At 29.8% G+C, this 23,967-nt stretch overlaps 2 protein-coding genes and 1 pseudogene across 6 annotated transcripts; 1 reads left to right on the top strand and 2 right to left on the bottom strand.

Annotated features, from left to right (window-relative positions):
* Positions 1–387: 387 nt before the first annotated feature.
* LOC132942507 (farnesol dehydrogenase-like) lies at positions 388–17,376 on the bottom strand. Of its 5 annotated transcripts, none has more exons than XM_061010948.1 (7): positions 17,293–17,376; positions 16,652–16,802; positions 13,722–13,926; positions 10,529–10,661; positions 8,144–8,273; positions 774–917; positions 388–649 (listed from the first exon to the last, which is right to left on the bottom strand). In XM_061010948.1, the coding sequence occupies exons 1-7, from the start codon at positions 17,304–17,306 to the stop codon at positions 566–568; spliced, it is 861 nt and encodes a 286-aa protein (XP_060866931.1). In that variant the 5' UTR covers positions 17,307–17,376; the 3' UTR covers positions 388–565. The 5 variants fall into 5 exon arrangements, with proteins under 5 accessions (XP_060866931.1, XP_060866930.1, XP_060866934.1 ...); XM_061010947.1 differs by having other exon boundaries at positions 768–917; positions 17,293–17,366; XM_061010951.1 differs by having other exon boundaries at positions 768–917; positions 17,180–17,316.
* On the top strand, positions 6,126–6,581 carry LOC132942508 (uncharacterized; annotated as a pseudogene).
* A 2,430-nt stretch (positions 17,377–19,806) lies between the features above and the next one.
* On the bottom strand, positions 19,807–22,029 carry LOC132942506 (protein ABHD13). The gene is made up of 6 exons (XM_061010946.1): positions 21,757–22,029; positions 21,328–21,544; positions 21,001–21,232; positions 20,746–20,939; positions 20,519–20,679; positions 19,807–20,445 (listed from the first exon to the last, which is right to left on the bottom strand). The coding sequence occupies exons 2-6, from the start codon at positions 21,515–21,517 to the stop codon at positions 20,176–20,178; spliced, it is 1,047 nt and encodes a 348-aa protein (XP_060866929.1). The 5' UTR covers positions 21,518–21,544; positions 21,757–22,029; the 3' UTR covers positions 19,807–20,175.
* Positions 22,030–23,967: the final 1,938 nt, after the last annotated feature.

The following is a 23,967-nucleotide window of genomic DNA, read 5'->3' as shown; positions in this document are numbered from 1 at the left end:
AAAAAGAGAGAGAGAGAGAGATAGTTTATATTATAACCTTGCTCCTACGGGCTCATAAATATCGGATGCTTTGGTTCTGTTCCTGTACCTGTATAAAAATAGTGTTATAACTTATATGTATAGAAAGGTGTTTTTGAGTACCTATATTCTATACTAAAATCTGGTAATATCAGTCGTGTTAGACTAGTTGGAGTGTAAAACTCGGTTCGAGCGTACTTTGCTTAGTGACCTTCGGATCAAGCCACTTAGCTTAAGTATGCATACTTGTGCAGTTGATAATAAATGACTTGCGTGGTGGGTTTTATATGGCATCGAGTGTCTGTTTTTATTGTGTATATCAAACAATTTAAAGTTAAATGCTTAACTTTAAAAGTAGTTTAACCAATATTGTTTTTAATTTACAATTTTTGTTATTTATTAGTCATTACTCATTACATATACATAATTACGGACAATGTAAACATATTTATTATTTATTTTACATTCTTCAAGTAAAAAATAAAACATGAGTTTATTTTTAGTGGGGTCTAATATAGGCTAAGTCAACTAGGTCGTAAAATTGTTATTATTTATCAGATAATTTGACTGGACTAGGCATTCCGTGAGATTGTATGGTTGATCCGGTAGGAATGATTGTTAGTTCTGCTATCTGCGAACAAATTACAAACATAGGTATATATTATATAATACAGATTTGTTGATTCGTCAAGTTTTGTATATTGAATAATGAATATTCATAGTATCTAATTGTAACTTATAAAACAAACTTCCACACTAGGAGGCGTCTCCAACGTAACGATCACCATAGCTGCTACATCTTCCGGTTTCAAAGCTGGTCTTGAACTGACGACCTGAGAAGATGGTCTGAATTTAGCGGTGTTGAAAATGTCCGTGTCTACGCTACCCGGACTGATACTCTGAAATACGATTTTTCAATATTATATATAAATATAAACATACCTTACGTACAAGATATTATGTTATTTATGTTACGGGCAACGTATACAATTTGGGCAATATAGTCATATAGATAACGGATGATATGATTTAATGAATAATTACGTATATTTATATTATTAGAAAATATGATAAATTTTTTCAATTTTATTATCACTTATTGTCACATGTACAATGTACTGTTTCCGTGACATTTTGATGTACATAGCTTTGCACTTGCATTTCCGTGTCTTACATTTTTGTACCTACACACGTACATTAACATACTTCAAATAACTCTTCATTATGTACATAGTATTTAATTTCGTTATTTCCATATACTGGTACAGTTAACTTGTTAACATCAGAAACTTTTAACACGTCATATTTTTTTAAAAGTTTATAATCATTCAAGTCCTTTTTTTAATTATTCTTTAATTGATTTATATGTGAAATTAATTTCTCATATTTTAACTTGGTAAAAAATTAAGTATTTGAAACTTTTTTTTTAACAAACTATTTAAATCTTCATTAAACTTTTCCATATTACAATCAGTAGGAACGCAGCTGAATCAATTAACCTGCACTATACAAACGATTCGTTGGTTACTAAATAATTAATTCTTCGAGAATAGGTATATAAGGTCGATTTTAGCATTGCACGATAATATAACTTAAGATATTATATGTCACATATAATATATGAATTGCCCATAATCGTAGGAATGCCGATAAGAACAAACAAACTAGCTACAGATAATAATCTTTAGATAATAATTTTACTTTATTTTAACTATGCTTTACGATTAAATACCATGTTCATTAAATCATATCATCCGTTATCTAAATTGCCCAATATACAAAGGGCATTTTATACATTGCCCGGACTTTATATAAAATGCCCAAATTGTATACTTTGCCCGTAACATTTATATACTGTATAATATCATATAAAATATATATTAAAAAATGTATAAATATATAAAATAGTTATGGTACACTGCCAATTACCAGAGACCTGAAGTGTCCGCCCGTGAACATAATGTCACAACTCACTATCCGCTAGCCACGGCAGTAGATTTTTTTATTTAATCGAAATAATATCATATAAATACTAAATATATATGATATTGTATACCAATTATTAAGCAATTAATTCTGGTACGGACGTGAAAATATTCACAAGTATTATCGAGTCAGTCACTCCATGGTATTGTCAGTACACACAGAAATAGCATTAATAATAATTTTATCGTACACATTAAATAAGTACACCAGTACAAATATTGTTAAAATATTCTAAAATAATTATGATAATATATTAATATATTATGTCAGTTTTTTTTTTGTTTAAAATAAGTGTTAGTTGTTTTTTTTTAATTACCTACAATTAAAATATTATTTGATTTAAAACCTCTCCCCAAAAATGTGTTCCAGCTACAGCCTTGTAGAGACCTGTTTGGTAGGTTGAATTAATTTTCATGTGATGGTCGACTTGGTCGAGGGATGTATGGAGGGGAAAGCCCCCACGTCACTGTTTTAGTTGCTACACTGGTTTGGTACTTTTTGAATTCTATTACTCCCCCCTCCAGAAAAAAATATAATTTAGTTCGGCGCCACTGCGAACAGAGACCGAAGAACGAGTACGGCAGTAATAGGAACATCAAATAATTTGGCACGAATAAGTATTTCAATTCATTATAAATTATAATCCCATATTATATTTGTATTTGTAAGACTACAATTTTTATTTTATTTTTTTATTCCAACACAGTATCAGCAGAAAAATAAAAATTTTGAAAACAATGTCGTGTTCAATAGGGGATTGGGTTTTCAATTATGTATTATACAGCGCAGCGTGTTCGCGAAAACTGGGTACACTCCATAACTCAGTTACCTACATTACTTAGTACTCAGACCTTGCAGGAGTTTGATAATCCAATAGTATAGTTTCATATACCGCTAACAGAATTCAAATATATGTACATATAGGGTACTGTATAGCAGGCACGGATCCAGGGGGTGGTGCGGGGGTCATGAGCATGACCCCCCCCCCCCCCAAAAAAACATCAAAATTATGTATTTTGTGTTAATTGAAAAAATAATATAATATGCATAAATTTCAGTTTTGATTTATTTCAGGGAGATTTTTTTTCACAATAAAAATGTTATTATATATATGCATTAAAACTACATTACCACTTGTTAATAAAATAATAATTTCCGGCAAACGGGCAAACTATTCTTACTTCTGAGAATATTAATAGCGATTATTAACTGATTGACGATACGAGTATTGTTACTTGTTAGCCAGTAAATATAAAATAATAATAAATAATAATTCATCGGAAATGTTAGGTTGTTTGACGGAAAAATAAGATTATTCTATTATTCTATTGTTCCCATATAATATAACGTTGACTCCAAAAACCGCACATTTTTAATAAAATACAGGACAGAACCGCACACTTTTGGTAGGTTAAAACCTTACACATTTAATAGGTTAAAACCGCACAATTTTAAAAATTGTCGTATCCAAAAACCGCACAGTTATGATTTTGACCCCAAAAAGGTCGATAAACAAAAAACGCATATGTAATGTATAATTAATTATTTGTTCTCATTATTCTCACAGTTCATCAAAAAAAATGTATACATTTAAACATTTTAAATATCTATTTTAAAAAAATGTCAACTTAAAAATGTATATTATAATATATATTCAATAATTTAAAAAAAATGTAAAACGAAAATTTTTCAAAAATTTTAAATATTAATTTAAAAATAATTAAAACTTTCAAAGTTCGATTGGCTGAAACCGACTGCCGACGTTTTTTAAAAACTTTATACGATCTCCGTCACGTAAAAATTCTTCCCAAAATTGAAACAATAGTACATATAGTACATATCATATAATCTTATCTTTTCACTATTTTCACTAAAAATAGTGTGCGGTTTTAACCCACTATAAATGTACGGTAATTTATTATACAATGACCGATAAGCTGTGCGGTTTTTGGCCATCGAATTTTTTAGGGCTAAAATTGAGTGTGCGGTTTTTGGATGCAACCTAATATAATATTAATTTACGTCTATAATCTATATTAAACATTTCGCACGACGCACGACGACGTATATTAGCCGTAATCGGCTAATCGCGCTATTCGCTAATTTGGGATATAATCACTTGTTACAAAATACCATGCACAATGACAACGTTACTTAATATTTAATTACGTATATCATATTATAATATTTCATTTCATTTGCTGTGAACGTCTGGACAAGTACGTCGTTGAGTACTTAAGTAACGATGGTGAGTATCTATATTATTATTATTTTTAAATATTTTACCTTTTTGTGCAGCGGACAACCTATTATTTTCTAAAAATCTCGAAGCAATTGTAGTAAAAACATATATTTTATATAAAAATTAAAATTTTATTTTTATAACATTTTTGCAATCTATCACTTATTTATTATTATTAAAACATATATAATTTAACTTTTTTAAATTTTTGATATCGATGTCTTATACTCTTATAGCTGTTTAAACAGTTTGATTGAAATAGTAAAAATAAATCTCTCTCTTTTATTTAGGGCGATTCATTTAAAAGAACTAGCGGGTCGGCAAGAAAAATTGACACATTCTTATTCTTTAGTAAGATAATTATAAGTATAATTTTAGTTAATAATTTACTTTGATTATTTTTTTATTGTTTACCTATTATATTATCTTTTTGTCGTTTCGAAAAAATGACTCCCCCCCCCCCAAATTTCAGTTCTAGATCCGCGCCTGCTGTATAGAATAATATGGGCGTCGTTCATAACACCACACTTTCAAAAACAGGTCCTCGTTCAAAACCGCACACTTTTTTATCTTAATAAGTATATGTCCGCCAAATTAAACCGTTCAATACCGCACACATTGATATATATCAATAACGTAAACATTTATCTTAAATAACATTATCGTTTAGTACCGCACACGTTAATCATACTTAATCAAAATCACAAAATAATAAAAATAAAACTTTCGGGATTATACGCAGATTGCTATATCTACACGTTTAAGAAATAAAATAATATACGATTATGGCTTTTATTTTCCAAATATTAGTACCTAATAAGTTAACAACATTTAGTGTGATCGCGACTATATTCGACTTCACGTACTTATATATTTTATAGTAATTTTACATTTAATAATTTGACATCGAATTCGAATAATGGATGACGTGATACAAGTGTACACAAACAATAAAGGTGCGCAATCAATAATTTACCAAAAGTATTCATATCGACTTTTTCGTACTAATAAAAATTCCGGGGACTTAGTTTGGCGTTGCAATAATAAGTTATGTAGTGTTATGGTGACGACAAATTCAAATGTAAATGTATTCATCAAACAAAATAAAAGTGAACATCACCATGAAACAAATGAAATTAACCCAGAATTAAAAGAAATTCGATGTGCCGTTAAACGTAAATCGAAATTGGATTTAAACGAAAAACCCTTAAAAATTATAAGGAAAGAATTATGTACGTCTTCAGTGAGTGCAGATAATATTGATGCTATGAGACAGTCTATGTATCGTGAAAGACGAAAACTTCTACCCCCTGTGCCTGTGTCACTCTCAGATGCTCTTAATAAGGTAAAGGAATCAAACATCACACTAAATAATGGTGACCAATTTGTGTTTGTGAATGAGTCCACTCAAATAATAATAGTGACATGTAAAACAAATCTCCAATTTTTATGCAATGAAATTGAATTTATATTAGCAGACGGAACTTTTACTTATTGCCCGAAACATTTTTATCAACAATATACCATCCACGGCGTTTGTAAAAATTATTACGTACCACTTGTTTTTTGTTTTTTGCCGTCAAAAACAAAAGATATTTATAAACAAATGTGGGAAACAATTAAAGACTTATGTTTAAATAATGCCAATAGTGTATTCCAGCCTTCACTCTTACTATTAGATTTTGAACTTGGTGCTCACATTGCTGCTAAAGAAGTATTTCCTTTAATTATTATTAAAGCCTGTCGTTTCCACCTTGATCAAGCATGGTACAGTAAAATCAGTTCCATTCCAATATTAAAAAAAAACTACGACGATAAAAATTCACAATCTGGACTATGGTTAAAACTTTTTTTTGGTTTGCCTTATTTACCATCACATATGATTTCTGAGGCGTTTATTGAGATAATGGCTACTTGTCCAGAAGAAAAACAATATTATGATTTTGCTGATTACATATTGGATAATTATATTGAGACTAATAATTTTTCACCAATGTTGTGGGCAGAAGAGCCCAATAAAAGTACAAGAACGACGAACGGTGCAGAAAGTTACCATAGTCAACTTAGGCATGAATTCTATATTCCACATCCTACTATATTTCATTCGGTAAGAATATGAATTTAAAATAATAAATATATTTTGAGTTATTATTAAATTATTTTTGTTTTTTTTTCTTCCAGATATATGTGTTAAAACAACAACAAATAATTACTGAAACCAAATTTCGCCTCATACGAAACGGCAACGTGAACCGTACACGCAAAGTATGCAGGGAGAAAGAAAAATCTATTTTAAAATTATATGATCGTTTCATTAACAACGAAATTAGCTTGATTGATTATTTAAAAACATTAGGATGTAAGTTTATTTCTATTTAATTATATATTGAATTATTTTATATTATGATTTTTAATTAATACTAAATTATTTTTTTAATTAATAACAATAAAATATGTTTAATTTTTAACTGTCAATCAAATGTGTGCGATTTTGAACTATCGACCTTCGAAATTTCCCTTTTTAACAATAGAATAAATGTGTGTGGTATTAAACGATGTAAAATGTGCGGTTATGAACGGTAAGTGTGCGGTTTTGATGACCGCTGAATAATATTAATTTAATTATACAGTGTACCCTGTTTTCGCCGACACGTGGTATATTCATGGGTGTAACTAGGATTGAATAGTTACAGGGGCTAGAGTCCTAGAAAACCAAAGTGTAAAATACACCGTAGGGGCAAAGCCCGCCACACCCCCCTAATCTGCGTCACTGAAATTTAATAGTCGCAAAAACTTTGCTGAAATCAAGACGTATCTATACTTCAAACACTTACAACAATTTAATTTGACTTTCTTGTAGACATTTTTTTTTGATAAAAGTAGACAAACTTATGAGCAATCTTGTATTAAATTTTCAAATCTTAGATTTAAAAAGAACAATTTTTACGAATTTATAACTTAAAATGATTTTCACATTTTTGTCATTTTTACGTATTGTGTCAAAATACGAACTTTAAATGCTTATAAAAAAGAAAATCGTGACTTATGTGTTTTTAATATTTTTAAACTGCTATTGTATCAATATAATAGGAGCCTTGTATTATGTTTTTAACTAACAACATTTTATTGATATTTATAGAAAAAATTGAAAACTAAAAATATCCGTAAACAGCTCAAAACAAGTTAAACATTTTGAAAATTGTATCGTAAGGAAAATGCTAATACAATGCTAAGGTATAAACATTCAGTGAAAATTTCATGTAGAATGAATCTACGGCCATTATCGATTTTGCGTAAAAATTACCGTTTTTCCTTCATTTATTTTAGTTTTTCCCGGTGCTTTTGAAAACTACTGATAATTTTTACTTTTGATCACACAGTACGATACAAATAATAAAACTATATTTTAAGAATAGGTAGGTACGCCAAAAAATGGTACCTATTTAAATATAATAAAATAATATATAATATTATGATGGGCTATAGCCCATAGGGGCGTTATATATGAGCTTGAAGCTAATATGCAATAAGCAGATAAGCTATACACAACACGCACATTTCTTCCGCGAAAACTATGACCAATATTACGATAAATTCGTACTTGGTACATCCACGTATATTATATTATATTTTATATTATTATTTATATAGGGAGATATAATATATAATCATTACCTATTAATTATTTTAAACATTTTTTTTTTCTTCGTAAGGATTTTGGGTTTGAACTACGAGCCTATAAGGAGGGGCTGAAAAGTAAAAATCCTTTTAGGGGGGCTAAATACTAATACGATAGGGCTAAGCTCCCCTAGCCCCCTCCCTAGTTACGCCGATGGGTATATTATAGTTAAATACTTAAATAGATGCAACCTGCTGTTAGTACATCACAGAACTCACCGATACTTTGATCTTTGAATTTACAAGACTAAGTTCGTGCCGAAGACCTTCACACAACACCGTGATGGCCGTTTTTGAAGCGTTGTACATTTTGTGCGCGTAATACGGAGTGATGGAATGACCGCCAATACTATGGGTATAACGACATATTATTACTATAGGCATATGATTAAACATAATAATTAATAAAATCGTTATCGTTATCGTTACATTACACGCGAGACGCGTTCATCAATATAATGCGAACATGTCAAAACTGCGTGCATTATTTTCTCGATAATTAGATTGATCGGCACGGGCTTGCACTGCTGCAGGTATAGCCGATATGGTTATTTTATACTTAGGTTTAGGTACCTACATAATAAACTGTATTATCTAAATTCTGAATTGCACATTACTTACGTAAGATCATCAAGGGTGTCCGCAGGGTGGGGGGGGGCAAGTAGGGGCAGTTTCCCCCTTCCCTTGGGTTTTTCTGGGTTGATTATTATAATTATTATTGATATTATTTAATATTCTAAAAAAACTTAAAAATGCCCTAACAATTCTAAATAGTGCACTAAATTATTTTTATTTTTAATATTAAAGATATAAATTCTAAAATAAATTCGGTATAAATTGTAATATACCTACATTTTAAACTTTTAAATGATTGTATAAAAGTTTTACAGACAGAACTTATCATTTGCAGGATTACTTATTTATCTGAAATTTAACTATTTTTTTCTCTACCTATTAATCATGTACAAACAATTGCAAAATTTAAATTTAAAAAAAACTTCAAAATGCCACAAAAATCTTTAAATGCAAAAATTGACCTTAAAATTTAAAATCGTCAAAAAATTCAATGTAGGTATGTTATAAAACGATACTCGCGTAGCTAGATTTGGAAAATAATAGAAAGGGCATCATCGCAATCTCAACCTCAATCATTACCGTTGTAATATAAAATATTGCAAAATTTTTTTTTTTTAATTAAAAATGTAGCGTGTTACCACTGGGTATCTCCCTAATCAAATTTTTTTTTTGTTACAAAGTTATTTTTATTACACATGATTATAAACGTTAGAACTAAGAAGTTGTTTTTATGCATTATGAGATGTAGTAGTGGGACCAACTGACCAAGTGCAATACTGCAGTGTCCACTGTCCACCAAGTTTTTACTTTTTTGATAAAAAAAATGAAATTTTCATAGATGATGTACCTATTACAGTCGTTTCAACTTTTAAAGTTTGTGGAATCAATGACTAAATAAGCTAGAAATAATCAATTTTATAAATTACCAAAAATTATAAAATCAGTGGTAACATTTTATTTATTAAAAAAAATGTATATGATCATTTATAATTACATAACAATTAATTAAAATGAATGCTGTAAGATCCAGTTTTAACTAACTATATCTACGTATAAATCATAAATATTTTTACATTCCTTGTCTATATGAAAGAAAACATGTCACAAAAATACTTTATAACTAATAGGAAAGTGAGACAAAAAAGGAAAATATTTTGCCCTCCCCTTGAAAAATTCTTCGGACGCCCTTGAAGATCATACCATAATATGACTATATATATTATATGAGTATATTATGACATAGGTATAGCTGGCAGTATATTACATAAATATAACTATAGGGCTTAGGATTTCTAATGCTTTATAACCTGAAAACATGTATCCACTTATGCACTAAAAAAACAACAAATATGCACATAAAATATGCTCTAAAAAAATTTATAATATGACTTTTGGTACTGAAATTATACAATTAATAGGAAAACAAAAATATAAACAGATAGTTTGATTATTTAATTTATAAAAACTTGAAAAATTACTAATTAGCAATTACCTAACATAACTACCTGCTATTTGCTACCTGCTACCTGCTATGCGTTGCAGTGTTATCGGCCAGATAATGGACCGATAAGTTGCTAATTTGCTATTAGTGTAGTACCTACTATTATATTTTTAAATATTCAATCTTCCAAATGTATACATAATAATATCAATATGCTCTTAATTTGTCAAAGATCAACATTTTACACTTAACATTTTTCGAAATTTTTTTTATCTGTCCAAACTAACGTTATTAGATCATAAATTGCCAAAATATATGTTCTTATTTTTTTTAATTTGCTCAAATATGTATTTTAATGCAATAACGACAAAATATGCAAAAATATACAAAATAAAATGTTCAGTGTAACTTATTTATACTAGTATTATGAAACATATTTATACACCACTCGCATTATTCTGAGACCTTTCTAGAAAAATATGAAAAAACTAGAAGTCCTCAACCCTAATTATAACGATTATTGGATTACCACGTGACAAAACGATTTTGTTCTCACCACATGACTGCTGTTTAAATGTTTGATTTACCTGTTTATTTGAACAATGTGTCCGTTAAGAACATTATTGTTCGTAGACATCGATCGGTACGCTTCTCTCGAACACACGCATTGCGCTAATACATTGATATTCATTAAACATTTCCAGTCTTTCAACGTACCGTCTGCTTAGTTCAGTGTAGATTATAGCGGTTTACAAAAACATAAAATTTTGTTAGTACAATTTTTAAAAAAACCATAAGTGATTAGATTACAGGTGTGTGCCTGTGTATATTTATAAAAGGTTGTAATTGTATACTAGTAAGTACTATAGGTATAACTAGTCAAAAGTATACCTAACTATTAGTAGAGCAACCACGATTAAGGTACAACTTTAAGGTATATCTTTAATTGTGGGCGCAACTAATTATATAGGTATGGATAATATCATGATTCCCCCATTCGAATTGTATACTGCTGCAGTTGATATGATTGATATGAATTATTATTATTATTATTATTATTATTATTATTATTATTATTACTATCGTAGTTCCAGGAATCCGTATTTTGTGAAATGGGCGAGCGGCATTATGACAAAAGCGATAACGGATTACACACACTAAAGTGTTCATTTACTTCTCATTCATGGACATAGCCCAAATGTACATGTCTTACGAATTGCTTAAATATTACTCTTTAAAACATGCTACGTTGCAGCCCCCTTAATATCGTATATATTTGCAACCCACAGAAGTATACTACAGCAAAAATGGAAGAAAATTATATTGTTTGTCGCTCGATAGACTAACAATGTAATATCAATGATTATAATAAATGGTAATATTCTTAAAACTATGTGGTAATTGCTATAGAAACCATTTGTACTGATGGATTTATAATAAAATAAGCGAAAGGTAGACTTTAAGATGCAGAAGATGAAGCTAAAAAACATATAATAATGAGTAAATACATGTGAAAAATCACAACAAAAAATGTAAACATTTGGAGCAAAAATACCGGTAATTTTTCTTTCAAATTTTACGTCTGTGATCGTATTGGACATTTTCTATTTTAAAATGAAATTTAGAAAAGAAAAATTAAAACCAAGAGAAAAAAGGTGGGCAAGTGGGTGTCACTCTGCTGTACAGTAGGTTACAAGTGGTCACTGTAATGGATTGCACTAAATATACATATATATTGCACTAATATCATTGTATAAGAAAAACGATTCTGAGCGAAGATGGTCAGTCAGCCTATATGATATTAATATTTGATGATATTTGATGTGAATAATGTCATTTATATATTATAACTAGAGACCGAATTTTTATGTTTTTACATATCTTTACTGAGAGTATGCAGCTCCAATTGGATAAGCTTTCTCGACGATTCATTTACCTATGACTGATATACAAAATTTTTTAGAGTATAAAAAAGAATATTTTAAGGTAAAAGATTATTTTGAGTAAAAAACATGTTTTGAATATATTGCCATATTGGATTAAAATTTGAATATTTTATAAAAATCTAATGGATAATCAAAAAAATTTTATTTTTGTTATTTAAAACTTGTGATTATTATTTTTTTTTGAGTTCATAAGGCTGAATTATTTAAGTTTGAGTTTGAATAATATAAATACATAAATTTATTCTGTTAATGAACTATATGCAATTATTTTAGTATTATTATTTTTTGAATTCATAAGTTTGTGTTACAACAATTAAATATAGGTGCACCAGTATGGTAGTATATCACCATATTATAGATAAAAATATATAACTGTTTATTTTTATAAACTGTTACTTTTATTTGTTTTTTCATTGTTTAATACATTTTTATAAAAAAGAATATTTTTGCATTTAAAAGATTATTTTGATGAAATTATAGAGCATTCTCCTAGCATTTACTTTCAAGATTTTAAGCGCATATAAATCCGATCTCTAATTATAACCTATTTACGTCGATCCTCTTTTTAAATTTTCAATGCTTAGCTATAAAGTTGAACATTTTATATATTTTTTACTACCAACTGAATAATTTGTAAATTTTCAATTTGATAATTTTTGTCGAAATTCGAACTTTAAACGATTATAAAAAAAACGTGCCTATTTTTAATATTTTTTATCTGCTATTATATCAGGAGCCTTGTTTTAAATTTTGCCGCTATTTGGCCCAAAAAATACAATTTTATTGATACTCAGAATCTAAAATTAAAATAAATTAGTACTCAATAAATAATAAACGTGTAATGAATATAAACTGTAACATGTAACAAACTTGGCATGTAAAATGTAATGAACAAATTTTCAAATTTGTTTTCATGAAAAACATGAAATCCAAGGTGGATCACAACCAACAAACGGACCATTAGTACTAGGAACGCATGTGGTACTCCACGCCGCCGCCGCTAGGACACGCAGACGAGGCCCGTGACGATCGCGACGCAGAGAACGGCTCCTTCTGCATGAGACCCTGGTACCATAAACGCGGTTTTCGCTGCGTCAACCGTCGATCCGCGGTCACTTGACTTCGCGGTCCCCTTTGCTACTTTACCGCCCGACGCGATCGCCTAACGCGGTTCGCTGCCACTGTTCAACCGCGCGCCCGCGTCGACCTCGACCACAGATTATATGAAAATTTTCATATAATCTGTGCCTCGACCTACTGGACATTTTACCACAGAACAAAGTTGTTCTGTGATTTTACTCTTTTGAACCCACCAAAGTACCAACTAGATTCACTTTCCTATCAGAAAAGATACCTACTGTTGAAGAAAATCTAAATACTTTTTCAAAAAGATATAAATTCAACAGCAAATAATGCAATTATTTGTGAAAACAGTGATATTTGTTTTTCAATTGGAGATACAATTAAAACATTTGAATATTCAAGTAAGATTTTTTGTTACACTGATTAAAATTATGTTATTCAAAAGCTGTTTTTACATTTATAAAAGAGTTGAAAAATTTTGCACAGAATTGATGTTAAAATGTAATGAAACGTTGTTAGTCTTCGTTTCAAAATTTCAACAGTCACTACAGTTATTATTTATTTTTATTTCACATGTGCTATCCCAATAACAATAGAAATATAGAATAGATACCATTAAGGTGAATTAAATTCGGTGGTTTGGCCATTGGCCGGCCACGTGAACACGCCTGTTATATGTATCATTGATTATAAATACTAGGTATATATAGTATTTGTAATCAATGTATGTATATTATAATATGGTACTCGCCCAACAGACTACTTCGCATTATGATGCCAGCGTTGTTGACCAACACACTGACGCCACCGAGCTCAGCATCCACCCAGCCAAACACATCCTGTACTGCTCGTTCGTCAGTGATGTCGCAGGTCTTAGGATAGAAAATTCCTCGCCGGATGCCGTCTGGGATCGAAGTAGGAGTTTTCGTGACGTCTTCTAACGAATTTGCTAGTTTCTAAGTGGGCAACCAATATTACGTGTATATTAATATTATTAATTGCAATTTGAAATGTCGTATGACATAGGTTAGGTTACGTAGGTCATATGTATTATGTATATTATATAGGTAGATACTAATATTTAATATCTAATTAAGTTATTACTTTTGAGGTGGTTACACACAGCGTATTGAAATTAAACATATGTCCCTATCCCCTATCCACATCAGGGAAAGACCACGCGTCTGAACGCATCGAAACGGGTTGGTTTAATTTTGAGCGTTTTGAACGCTCCGCCGAAAAACGCTAGGTGTGTAACCACCTCAATGGTTTTAACGTTTGTATTTATTTTTGTTTAAATTTGGATACTTTTATACTAAATTATAAATAAAATAAAAATATTTCTAATTTACTGCACTTCTATATTATGTACTAGCTGTCCCGCCGGCGTTGCTCGTGCCAAATATTTGCTGCCCGTTAAAAATGCCAACTCTATATGACTTAAACTTTATTAAATTCATTATTTAATATTCGGTGTAGGTAAAAGTGTTCAAAACAACGTAGATCAGTCAGTGAGTCAGTCAGACATGTTCGATTATATTGTATTATAACCATAAAAATTAGCGTTAAGAATACCATTTTTACTAAGTTATATGGTTTTGACCAAGTATAATCAAGTACAATCAGCAAAATCGGTCAAGTCTCAAGTGGTTTCGGAGTTTATCCTGAACAACAAAAAGCGACTTAATTTTATAATATGCAGTATTGATAATGATGATAATGATGGAGATATATTATATACCTTGTAGTTTTCATTTATTTATTTATTATAATTAAATATATTTCATAATATGATTACATTTAATAGGTATTAAATATTAAATATAATATTACATTTATTCTCCCAAATCTCAATATTCCACGATTCCGCAGGTTTTATTCTCCGATATTCCCCGATTGGTGATTTGTTGGAGTGACTAACCTATACTACTAGCTATTTGCCTATACCTATTTAGCTAGACAGTGTTTAGATTATAATTTATAGGGTCATCAAAGTATCTAATAATTTTCAGAAAATATATTCTTGATAACTAATAACTTTTGGTGTTATACCTACATACGATAATGTACTATGATCTATATGATGAGGAATTTATTATACTATTATTATAATATTATAATATTGACTTTAATAGTCATATAAACTATAGAGATATCCTAAAAAATGTTTTACAGAATGCAGACTAAATTTTATAACAGAAAGTGTTATGAGATATTTTAATAAGTATTGTACAATATAGTAATATGACAATATATGCTATTTTAATTTCGTTATAGTCGTATATTAGAATTTATAAGTCTGTAGACTAGAGAAACAGGAGGAGCTATATGGCTATATACATTAGATATGAGAATGGAGGTTGATTAATGTTGCATAATATCTATACAGTGTGTCCCGTTTTAAATGTACCACTAAATATCTCAGCCCGATAATCTTAGATTGAAATACGGTTTGCTGCAATAGCTTAGGGGTACTGAAGTACACATTTAAGGACAAATTTCAAATTTTTAACTCTTGTAGTATGCGCATGCGCAATACAAATTTTTTTTTTTTAAATTGCAACACCTATTTTTGTCACCGGATATGGAATTAAATTTGAATTGAGTGATTTTTTCATAGATTTTAATAAAGAATGTGAAGTAGGAAATTAAATAAAAAATACTCCGTTACATTGTTTTGACTTATGTTTATTTTTTTTATCTAATAAAATGTTCAAAATTTCCTCCGTTTTTTTCTAAACACATTTCCAATCGACGCTATACATTTTTTTTTTGGTAATTTTGTATTAAATTATTTAAATGTATTTCATTTTAGTTCAAAAATGACTAACTTTTGTATCAAATTCAAGCGTGTAATGTTTTTGGTAAAATCGAAAAAATTTAATTATTTTAAAATTTCCAAAAGGTGTAACTCATTCAATTTTTGGTTTAGAACTATGGTCAATGGATGAAAATTACTTAGAATAAAATAATCTATCCATATCCGGTGACAAAAATAGGTGTTGCAATTAAAAAAAAAAAATTTGTATTGCGCATGCGCATACTACAAGAGTTAAAAATTTGAAATTTGTCCTTAAATGTGTACTTTAGTATCCCTAAGCTATTGCAGCAAACCGTATTTAAATCTAAGATTATCGGGCTGAGATATTTAGTGGTACATTTAAAACGGGACACACTGTATAATCTATTCACTAATTCCTACAAGTTAGCCAATTGCCTTTAGCGACTATCTAGCCACTGGATGTAATTATATAAATACCTAATATACCAATAATATGACGGTTTTTATTAGAACTATAAATTCTGTACAATAATTTACTTACTTTAAATAATAAATTTGTGTAAAATTCTCTAACTTGAAAACACTATATTATATAAACATCGAATAAACGACTAAAAAGCAAAATGTTGTCAAAGAATGCAAAAAATAAATGCAAAATAAAATCACATTAAAATAACAAATTTCACTTAAAATACATTTTTTGTCATAAAGAGCTATGTTTTATTATAACACCATAAAAAGAAATGACGTTGCATCAAAACGCCCAAAATGAACTCTCGTGATAACCGTAATAGTTAAACTTCTTGGGTTAGATATGTTGTACAACAGTGACTATAATATTGTGTACAGTACTACAGTGTACACGATTACTGATTAGGGGGAAAAATTAAAAAAACTACCTCAAGCTTTGCCGACTGAACGTCCAACCCGACTACGTTTACGCCGTGTCGCAGCAGCTCTAATGTCGTGGCCGCTCCTATGCCCGATCCGGCACCTGTGACGACCGCGTTTTCACCTCTCCACTGGTCCATTTTAATGCAGACACGGTGACTGCAATATTATAATTATATTACACAATGAGTTAGATTAATATTTTCTGCCACCTGACTTTTCATGAGACGAAAAATGAGTTTTTAATATTTTTTTTTCGATTTACGTATCAACCGAACGGACGTTTTACACGAGACGCGACAATATGTATAATGTAGCCGATGGGTAAATATTAACGGTGTCTCATTAACAAACAGATAGGTAATATCATTGATTATAAATACTAGGTAGTATTTATAATCAATGGTAATATGACAAAAAACAAAAACGGCAAATTTAAAATACTACTACCAATAATAATAATAATAATAATAGTTTAAACTTTAAAACTATTTTTTTTGTATATAAAAAATCGATTGTCTGATATAGAAACTCACAATGGTTACAATATTGTGTTCCAACATTATTTTATATTTCAATGTTTAAGTCGTTTAAGCTAAACAACGATAAAGCTTTATTTATTCAAACAATAGTAATAGATACCAATTACCTGCCAGTTGTCATAACTCATAAGCATATACACTGTGATTTTCAAAAACCATATAGGTAAGTACTGCATGATTTAGCGGGTTGACCCTTGACCTATAGGTACAGAATGCAAACAATTATTTTTATTTTAAGATTCGATATTAATCATTGACATTCATTGTTCATTCCAATAGGTATTACATAACATCATATAGGGAAGGCCACAACTTACTATATTATGATCGTCTATTTCCCAGTTGCAGTGCGAACAGTGCACTTTTATAATTCAATGTTTGACTCTTTGCATAGGTAAAATAGAATGCCTATTCAAAATTTGGTTACTTTTTTGACTAGGTATTAAGGTTTGTGAGCATAATATGTTTACCCGTTTCTAGTTATTGGTTTTATGTATATCAATGTATTATGAAATTCAAGCTCTATTATCCGCGAACAAATTACTAATTTACCTACTTATTATAGGAAGGTATGTAGGTCATGACTCATGAGTAATGACTAGCAGGCGCGGACTGGTAAAATAGGGCACGGGATGCTACACAATTTAAAGGGCAAATAACAAAAATCGTTGGGGCAAATTTAATACATGTAGATTATTTAAAAAATATTAATATATTTTTTTTTGTTTTAAAAAATATTGAATATACGTTAAAAACCAAGTTACCACCAGCTTTCAATCAAAGTTGTACAATATTATAGATTACTAGTAATCGTAAGTTGGTAACAATCTTCTGTTCATTAGGTGTCTAGTCTTTAAATATATAATAAATAATATTAGGCAAATATATTTTAGGGCAAGGGATGATGTAGCATCCCAGCCAGTCCGCGCCTGATGACTAGGTAATGAGTTATGAATATTCATAATGTAATTAATAACAAATGAATCACTCTGTAATATGTATTACTTTTATCTAGAAACTTCAAGTGTTCAAAGTCAAACCATGATCAAGAGTGAGGGACTAGAGAGATAAGTCGCACGGCCATTCACGTTTCCGGTAACGCCACGGTGGTTTGCGTAGCAATTAAATTTATAGGTACTGTGTGTATCACAATAATATGCGAATTAATATTTAATTAAAATATTAGGTATCTTAGGTTTTTGAAATAAATATTCAGTGTTTTAGATAATAGCCTGTTGCCCTGTTATATATTAAGTCATATTACATTTTGTAAGTGATAAAATTACGACTTATGTATGACGTGTTTATCTTATAATTTATTGTGTAACATATTCGATATTTCGATCCAATATTAATCAAAACAAAGTTAATAGATTATTCAGAACGCAAAATTTAGCATGTTAAGCGTTTGTAAGTCGGAGACATCGCATGCGGGCGAAGCGCATAGATAGGTATTAAAGAATTATATAATATTATAACATAATAATTATTCTTTAATATCTATGGTGAAGCGTCCTCTTAATGTTGTACAAATGAACAATTTATACATTATTATTCATAGTAATTGGATTTTTTTTTATATTGTATTATGATTTAACCACCTTAAGCCACCAACACCAGAAAATGGTAATGATTCTTAAATGTATTTGCTTATACCTTAACGGCTTAGTTAATTCTATTCTTTCCAACTAAAAAAAAAAATTTATAATCTATGTGGTAGATACCTCAACTCTATTTTTGAACTTATGGAAATACGTAATACACAAGAAGTTTACACACTACACATAGTTTCAAGTTTGAATTAAATTTAAATATATATAGAATTTCAGAATGCATGTTATTTTAAAGCACAAATAAATTATTTAATTTATTACTTTTATATAGGTAGCAATATCTGTGTTATGACAAATTACTTATGTTGGAAGATATTTATAGCATAGCATAATTTACAGTAAATCATAATATAGATGCAAAATCTCAATTAATACATTACAACCTGAACATAACAATATCAATATGATACACATATTGACATATAATATTAAGTAAAAATTCTTAATTTTAAATTTTCACCATTCAAAAAATTTGTGTCATGATTAAAAAGCTAAAATAATATAATGAATTCCTATATTATGCAGTTTACTTGCTACTCAAATAACCTAGACTCTACTATGCCCTATTCAAGTTAGGATTTAGGAAATACAGTTGGCAGCTGACTTGTGCGCAGCGGTATGGCGATACTATTCGGCAGTTATATAGGTTAGGTTATGGGGAGGGGGGTGATAAACAGCCAAAAGGTGTTGCCTGACTGCCGCTGCAATAACTGGTCGCCGCCGACTGTGTTTCTTAATTTGAATAGAGTATAGTAGCTGTTCAACCATTATCTCAGGAAAGATGTGTTTTGAGAAGTGTCAACCATAAGAATTAAATAGGAAAAAATAATTTAAATAATTTAATTTAATTATCTGTAAATTTACATGCATTCATTTTATTTAAAATACAAAAATATAGGAAGAAACTCTGCCTATAAAAGTAATAAAAAAAAAAACTGTATCTATAATTATTATTGTTCGGATAATGTATATAAGACAATCAAATATTTTAGTATGTTATGCTAAAAGTAAAAAATTATTCAATTTTATTAAACAAAAATACCGGCATTGATAATGCATAATATTGAAAGCATACTTCTTGGTATAATATAAAATAGTAGACTAACACTTACATAAATATTAAATTAAAAAATATATTAAGTATGACAAATAAGTAGAGAAACTCAATATATATATTTATAAATAATAATAGAGATTTAAAAAAATTTCAGGCATTTAGTAATAATATACAATTACTGAAATTTTTTAAAATTATGTGCATTTATGTAAAAATTAATATTGAAAAAATTATATGTTACTAATTTTTTTTCAATAATCTACTATTGTATTAACTATATCATTGTTTTTAATCATGTTTAGGAACTAATACAATCAATGTCAAACAATTTTGATGACACAATGGAGATCTTCAGCGGTAGGTCTGTGCTTTGCTGTGATTTTTAAAAATTTTCTAATCTTCCGGTAATAACCAGGACAGTTCCATGTCGTATTATGTGAACCTCTTCTAAACCTTACAATCTGTTTTAAAGGGCCACAATAAGCATCAAATAAATTTGTCATCATTGATGGAGGAACTAATGTATCTTCTTCGCCCGAAACAAACAATATTGGTACTTGTAGTTTCCCCATTTTCCAATTGGACATATACTTTTAGATAAAGAAGAAAAAAAATAAGAGATTAAAAATTAGATGATTTTTTTTAATATTTTATTAAAATTACCTTATTTTTGTACAAAAATAGAGGGATGTATTTCAAAAGTTCAGAAGACATAAGTTCTGTTGCCATATCTGGTATACATGTAAATGTATTCTCAACAATAACACACCAGATTTTTTGGGTGTATTCTAACCGAGCAGCTAAATCAATGGCGACTGCACCACCTATAAAACAATATGATTAAATATTTGTAAATTATTGAAAAAATACTCACAAAAAAAATGGTTTACCTAACGAACGTCCAAATACTATAATTCGACCAAGATTTAGATCATTACGAGTTAAAATAAAGTCTATTGCAGCACTTGCATCCATGTAGAAACCTCTTTCTGAAGGTGATCCTTGTGACAATCCATACCCACGATATTCCAACATTACTATGTTGCATCTCAGCTCATTATAGAAGCCCACTACATTGGTTAATCTACAAAGACATTTTATAATATTTTTAAAACCAAAATACATGAGTAAAATATTTCTCATACCTATGGCCCATGTTTCCTGCATTTCCATGTAAGAATAAAATAGTTGGCACCATCTTAGAAAAATCTCCTGGTTGTTTTATCAAGAATAAGTGTAAACGTGTGCCATCTAAACTTTTGATGAATATGTTTTCATATGGCAGACCATACATCGATGGCTGTGGTACAAAAATACGAGAGTGATCAGGCAGGTCTGGATAATATAATAAGTAGTCTTCTGAATGGTAAACAAACCCTGATGATAAAATAAATTATTAAAGTAAGGATCAATTATGCTGTTACACAATACTGGTGTGTACAGTCAACAATTAATAGAATGCATTTACTTACCAACAATACTCATGAGCAGAAACGATAGTGCCAGTAATCCACCACAGAACCAGTATATCAAAAAAAATGTGATGACCGTGGCTCCAGCACTGAGGGCACTGAACGCCATGTAACATTTTGTCGACATGGTCCGCCACAATGGTAGGCTTAGTTTGTCCTTGCGGACAAACCATGTTTGTAATCTATCCATTGCAAGACAAGGCCAACTAGTGGAGCGCTACGATCAAACAAACCATAAATTATTCAAGCAGATAAGGTAGAGACCTAGAGTACTGTAGGCAAGTATTCTTTGAAAGTTTGAAACCGTAGATAGAAGGGGTAACAATCACAAATCCGAGTACATTTTACCAGTGTACGGATGGAAGAAAATTGGACTTTTGTACTCAAACGGTTACTCCCCGTTATTTCTCATTGTCGTCGAAGTCTTACCAGCGAATCAAACGTAGTTTTTTTTCCTCTTCGTTTTCTGTCCACGTTCCATTTTATATTAACAAACAGACACCTCGGAGAGTGCGATTTATGAAAATCGATACTCAGTGACTCACAAGTAAAATCAGAAAGAAAAACAAATCTTAAATAATGTCTATGAATATGATAACAAAAAAGTGCGTAAGCCCAATTGAGCAGTAAAAAACTAAAAAGTAAATAAATAGTGAGAAAAAAAACAACCTCCGGCCCCAATAATCGCTATCATAATATTTTATTTATATCACAAAATTATAAAATATGTACTGTTATCAGGACAAGTCAATGGGTTCAGTACTAGACATAATAAAATAAATAAATACATTTATTTTATTATGGTACTAGATAGCGTCATAGCGAACTCCCGCCATGAATTGAAGCTTCAAGGTCGGTTGGCAATCTTATGGTATTTTATATGGCAAATAAGATTAATTATGATTTATTTTGTATTGTATTTTATTATTTTTAAACCTTCAGTTTTTAAAAAAATAATAAATATTTTATATAAATCATTTTACATTTACTATTTTATTTTACCATTAAAAACGATGTTATTCCTAATACCTACATTTTGTATGAGTAATGAAATGTTTTGCCAACCGACAAAATGACATCCGTCCACAGATGAGTTTCACGTCTTCACGATTGTATAGGAGTTCCTTATCTATAGACTATAGAAGTCATGTGATACATAAATTATAATATATTTAACAGTGCATATAATATTATACATTATGATCAAGCACAGATTTCTACATAATATATAGGTAGTTCTTAAAATTTAAATAGCGAACTCCTACCATAGAATAGATTAAATTCGATAATATTGACCGGTATTCCATCTATATGGCCGTGGGTATCTTCTTTAATAAACCTAATAATCGCTGACTATGACCGAGTCACACGCATTTTTGTAAGGATTTGGGGAGGTGTACAAAATAAAGTGTCGTGGTTACAAACCTGTACAAATTATATAACAATTTATTATTGTTGACGCAGATTTCGAGTCAAATTTCTAATATGCGGGTGCTAGCGTAACTCAGATTTGTTTTTAATTCAAAATTGGAAAAGACCAATTTTGTCAAAAAAAAAAAAAAAAAATTAGAATAAGTCGAATTTGCAAGATCCTATAACACGTACATCGCTAGAATATTAGGAAAACTATGAATATTAAATGAAAAAGGGGGGAAGTAGGTAACCGCTCTGCTGTACAGTGGGTTTCGATTGACCTCGTCATTGATTAAATCACCGTAAAATATAAATTATAATTTCTGCGTGTTAATACTTAATTTTGAATTCAATGAAATTACAGCATGCACACGTCTTTACGTCGTTACAGAGTGCCCGAACTCCGAAGGCGGTCGAGGTCGACGCGGGCGCGCGGTTGAACAGTGGCAGCGAACCGCGTTAGGCGATCGCGTCGGGCGGTAAAGCGGCAAAGGGACCGCGAAGTCAAGTGACCGCGGATCGACGGTTGACGGAGCGAAAACCGCGTTTATGGTACCAGGGTCTTATGCAGAAGGAGCCGTTCTCTGCGTAGCGGTCTTCACTGGCCACAGTCTCGTTCGCGTGTCTTGGCGGCGGCATGGAATGCCACATGCGTTCCTAGTACTAATGGTCTTATAGTTTGTTGTTGGTATTTCATTGTTATTTTCTTGTTGCCATTCACATTTATGTTAGTAAATTGAATATACTACCTATATAGTATGATAGTTGATTAACAATTTTGTAATAAAACAATTTCGAAAATACTAGTTTTAAGTTTTTAACATTTGCTAAATGGATTGAAAATTAATTTAAAAAAGGCATTTCTATTACATATAATTTTAAGTAAAAGCTCCATTTCGAGGCCTAAAACTTAAATTTATAATTCATGTAAATACTAATCTAAACGTTGGTAAATAAAAAATGTTGAAATCTTTTTTAATACAAATTTTTATTTTTTATTTTTCGGTGGGAGGATTTCTGAGTTGATTAATAATTTTTGAAATTTTTGAAAATTCTAGTTTTAATTATATATGAAACGGATTGAAAATAGTTTTTAAAAATACGTTTCGGTTACATAGAATTTTTAGTATAGAAACAGCTTTTTTTTATGCCTGAAACCGAACTTTACAATTTATTTAGGTAGGTATTGGCAATATACGTTGAAAAAAAAAATAGGAAAATTATACG

This window comes from Metopolophium dirhodum, chromosome 4 (genome assembly GCF_019925205.1).
Source record: "Metopolophium dirhodum isolate CAU chromosome 4, ASM1992520v1, whole genome shotgun sequence".
NCBI lineage: Eukaryota > Metazoa > Arthropoda > Insecta > Hemiptera > Aphididae > Metopolophium > Metopolophium dirhodum.
The sequence above is the reverse complement of the archived record's forward strand: the minus strand, read 5'-3'. Positions and strand labels throughout refer to the sequence as shown.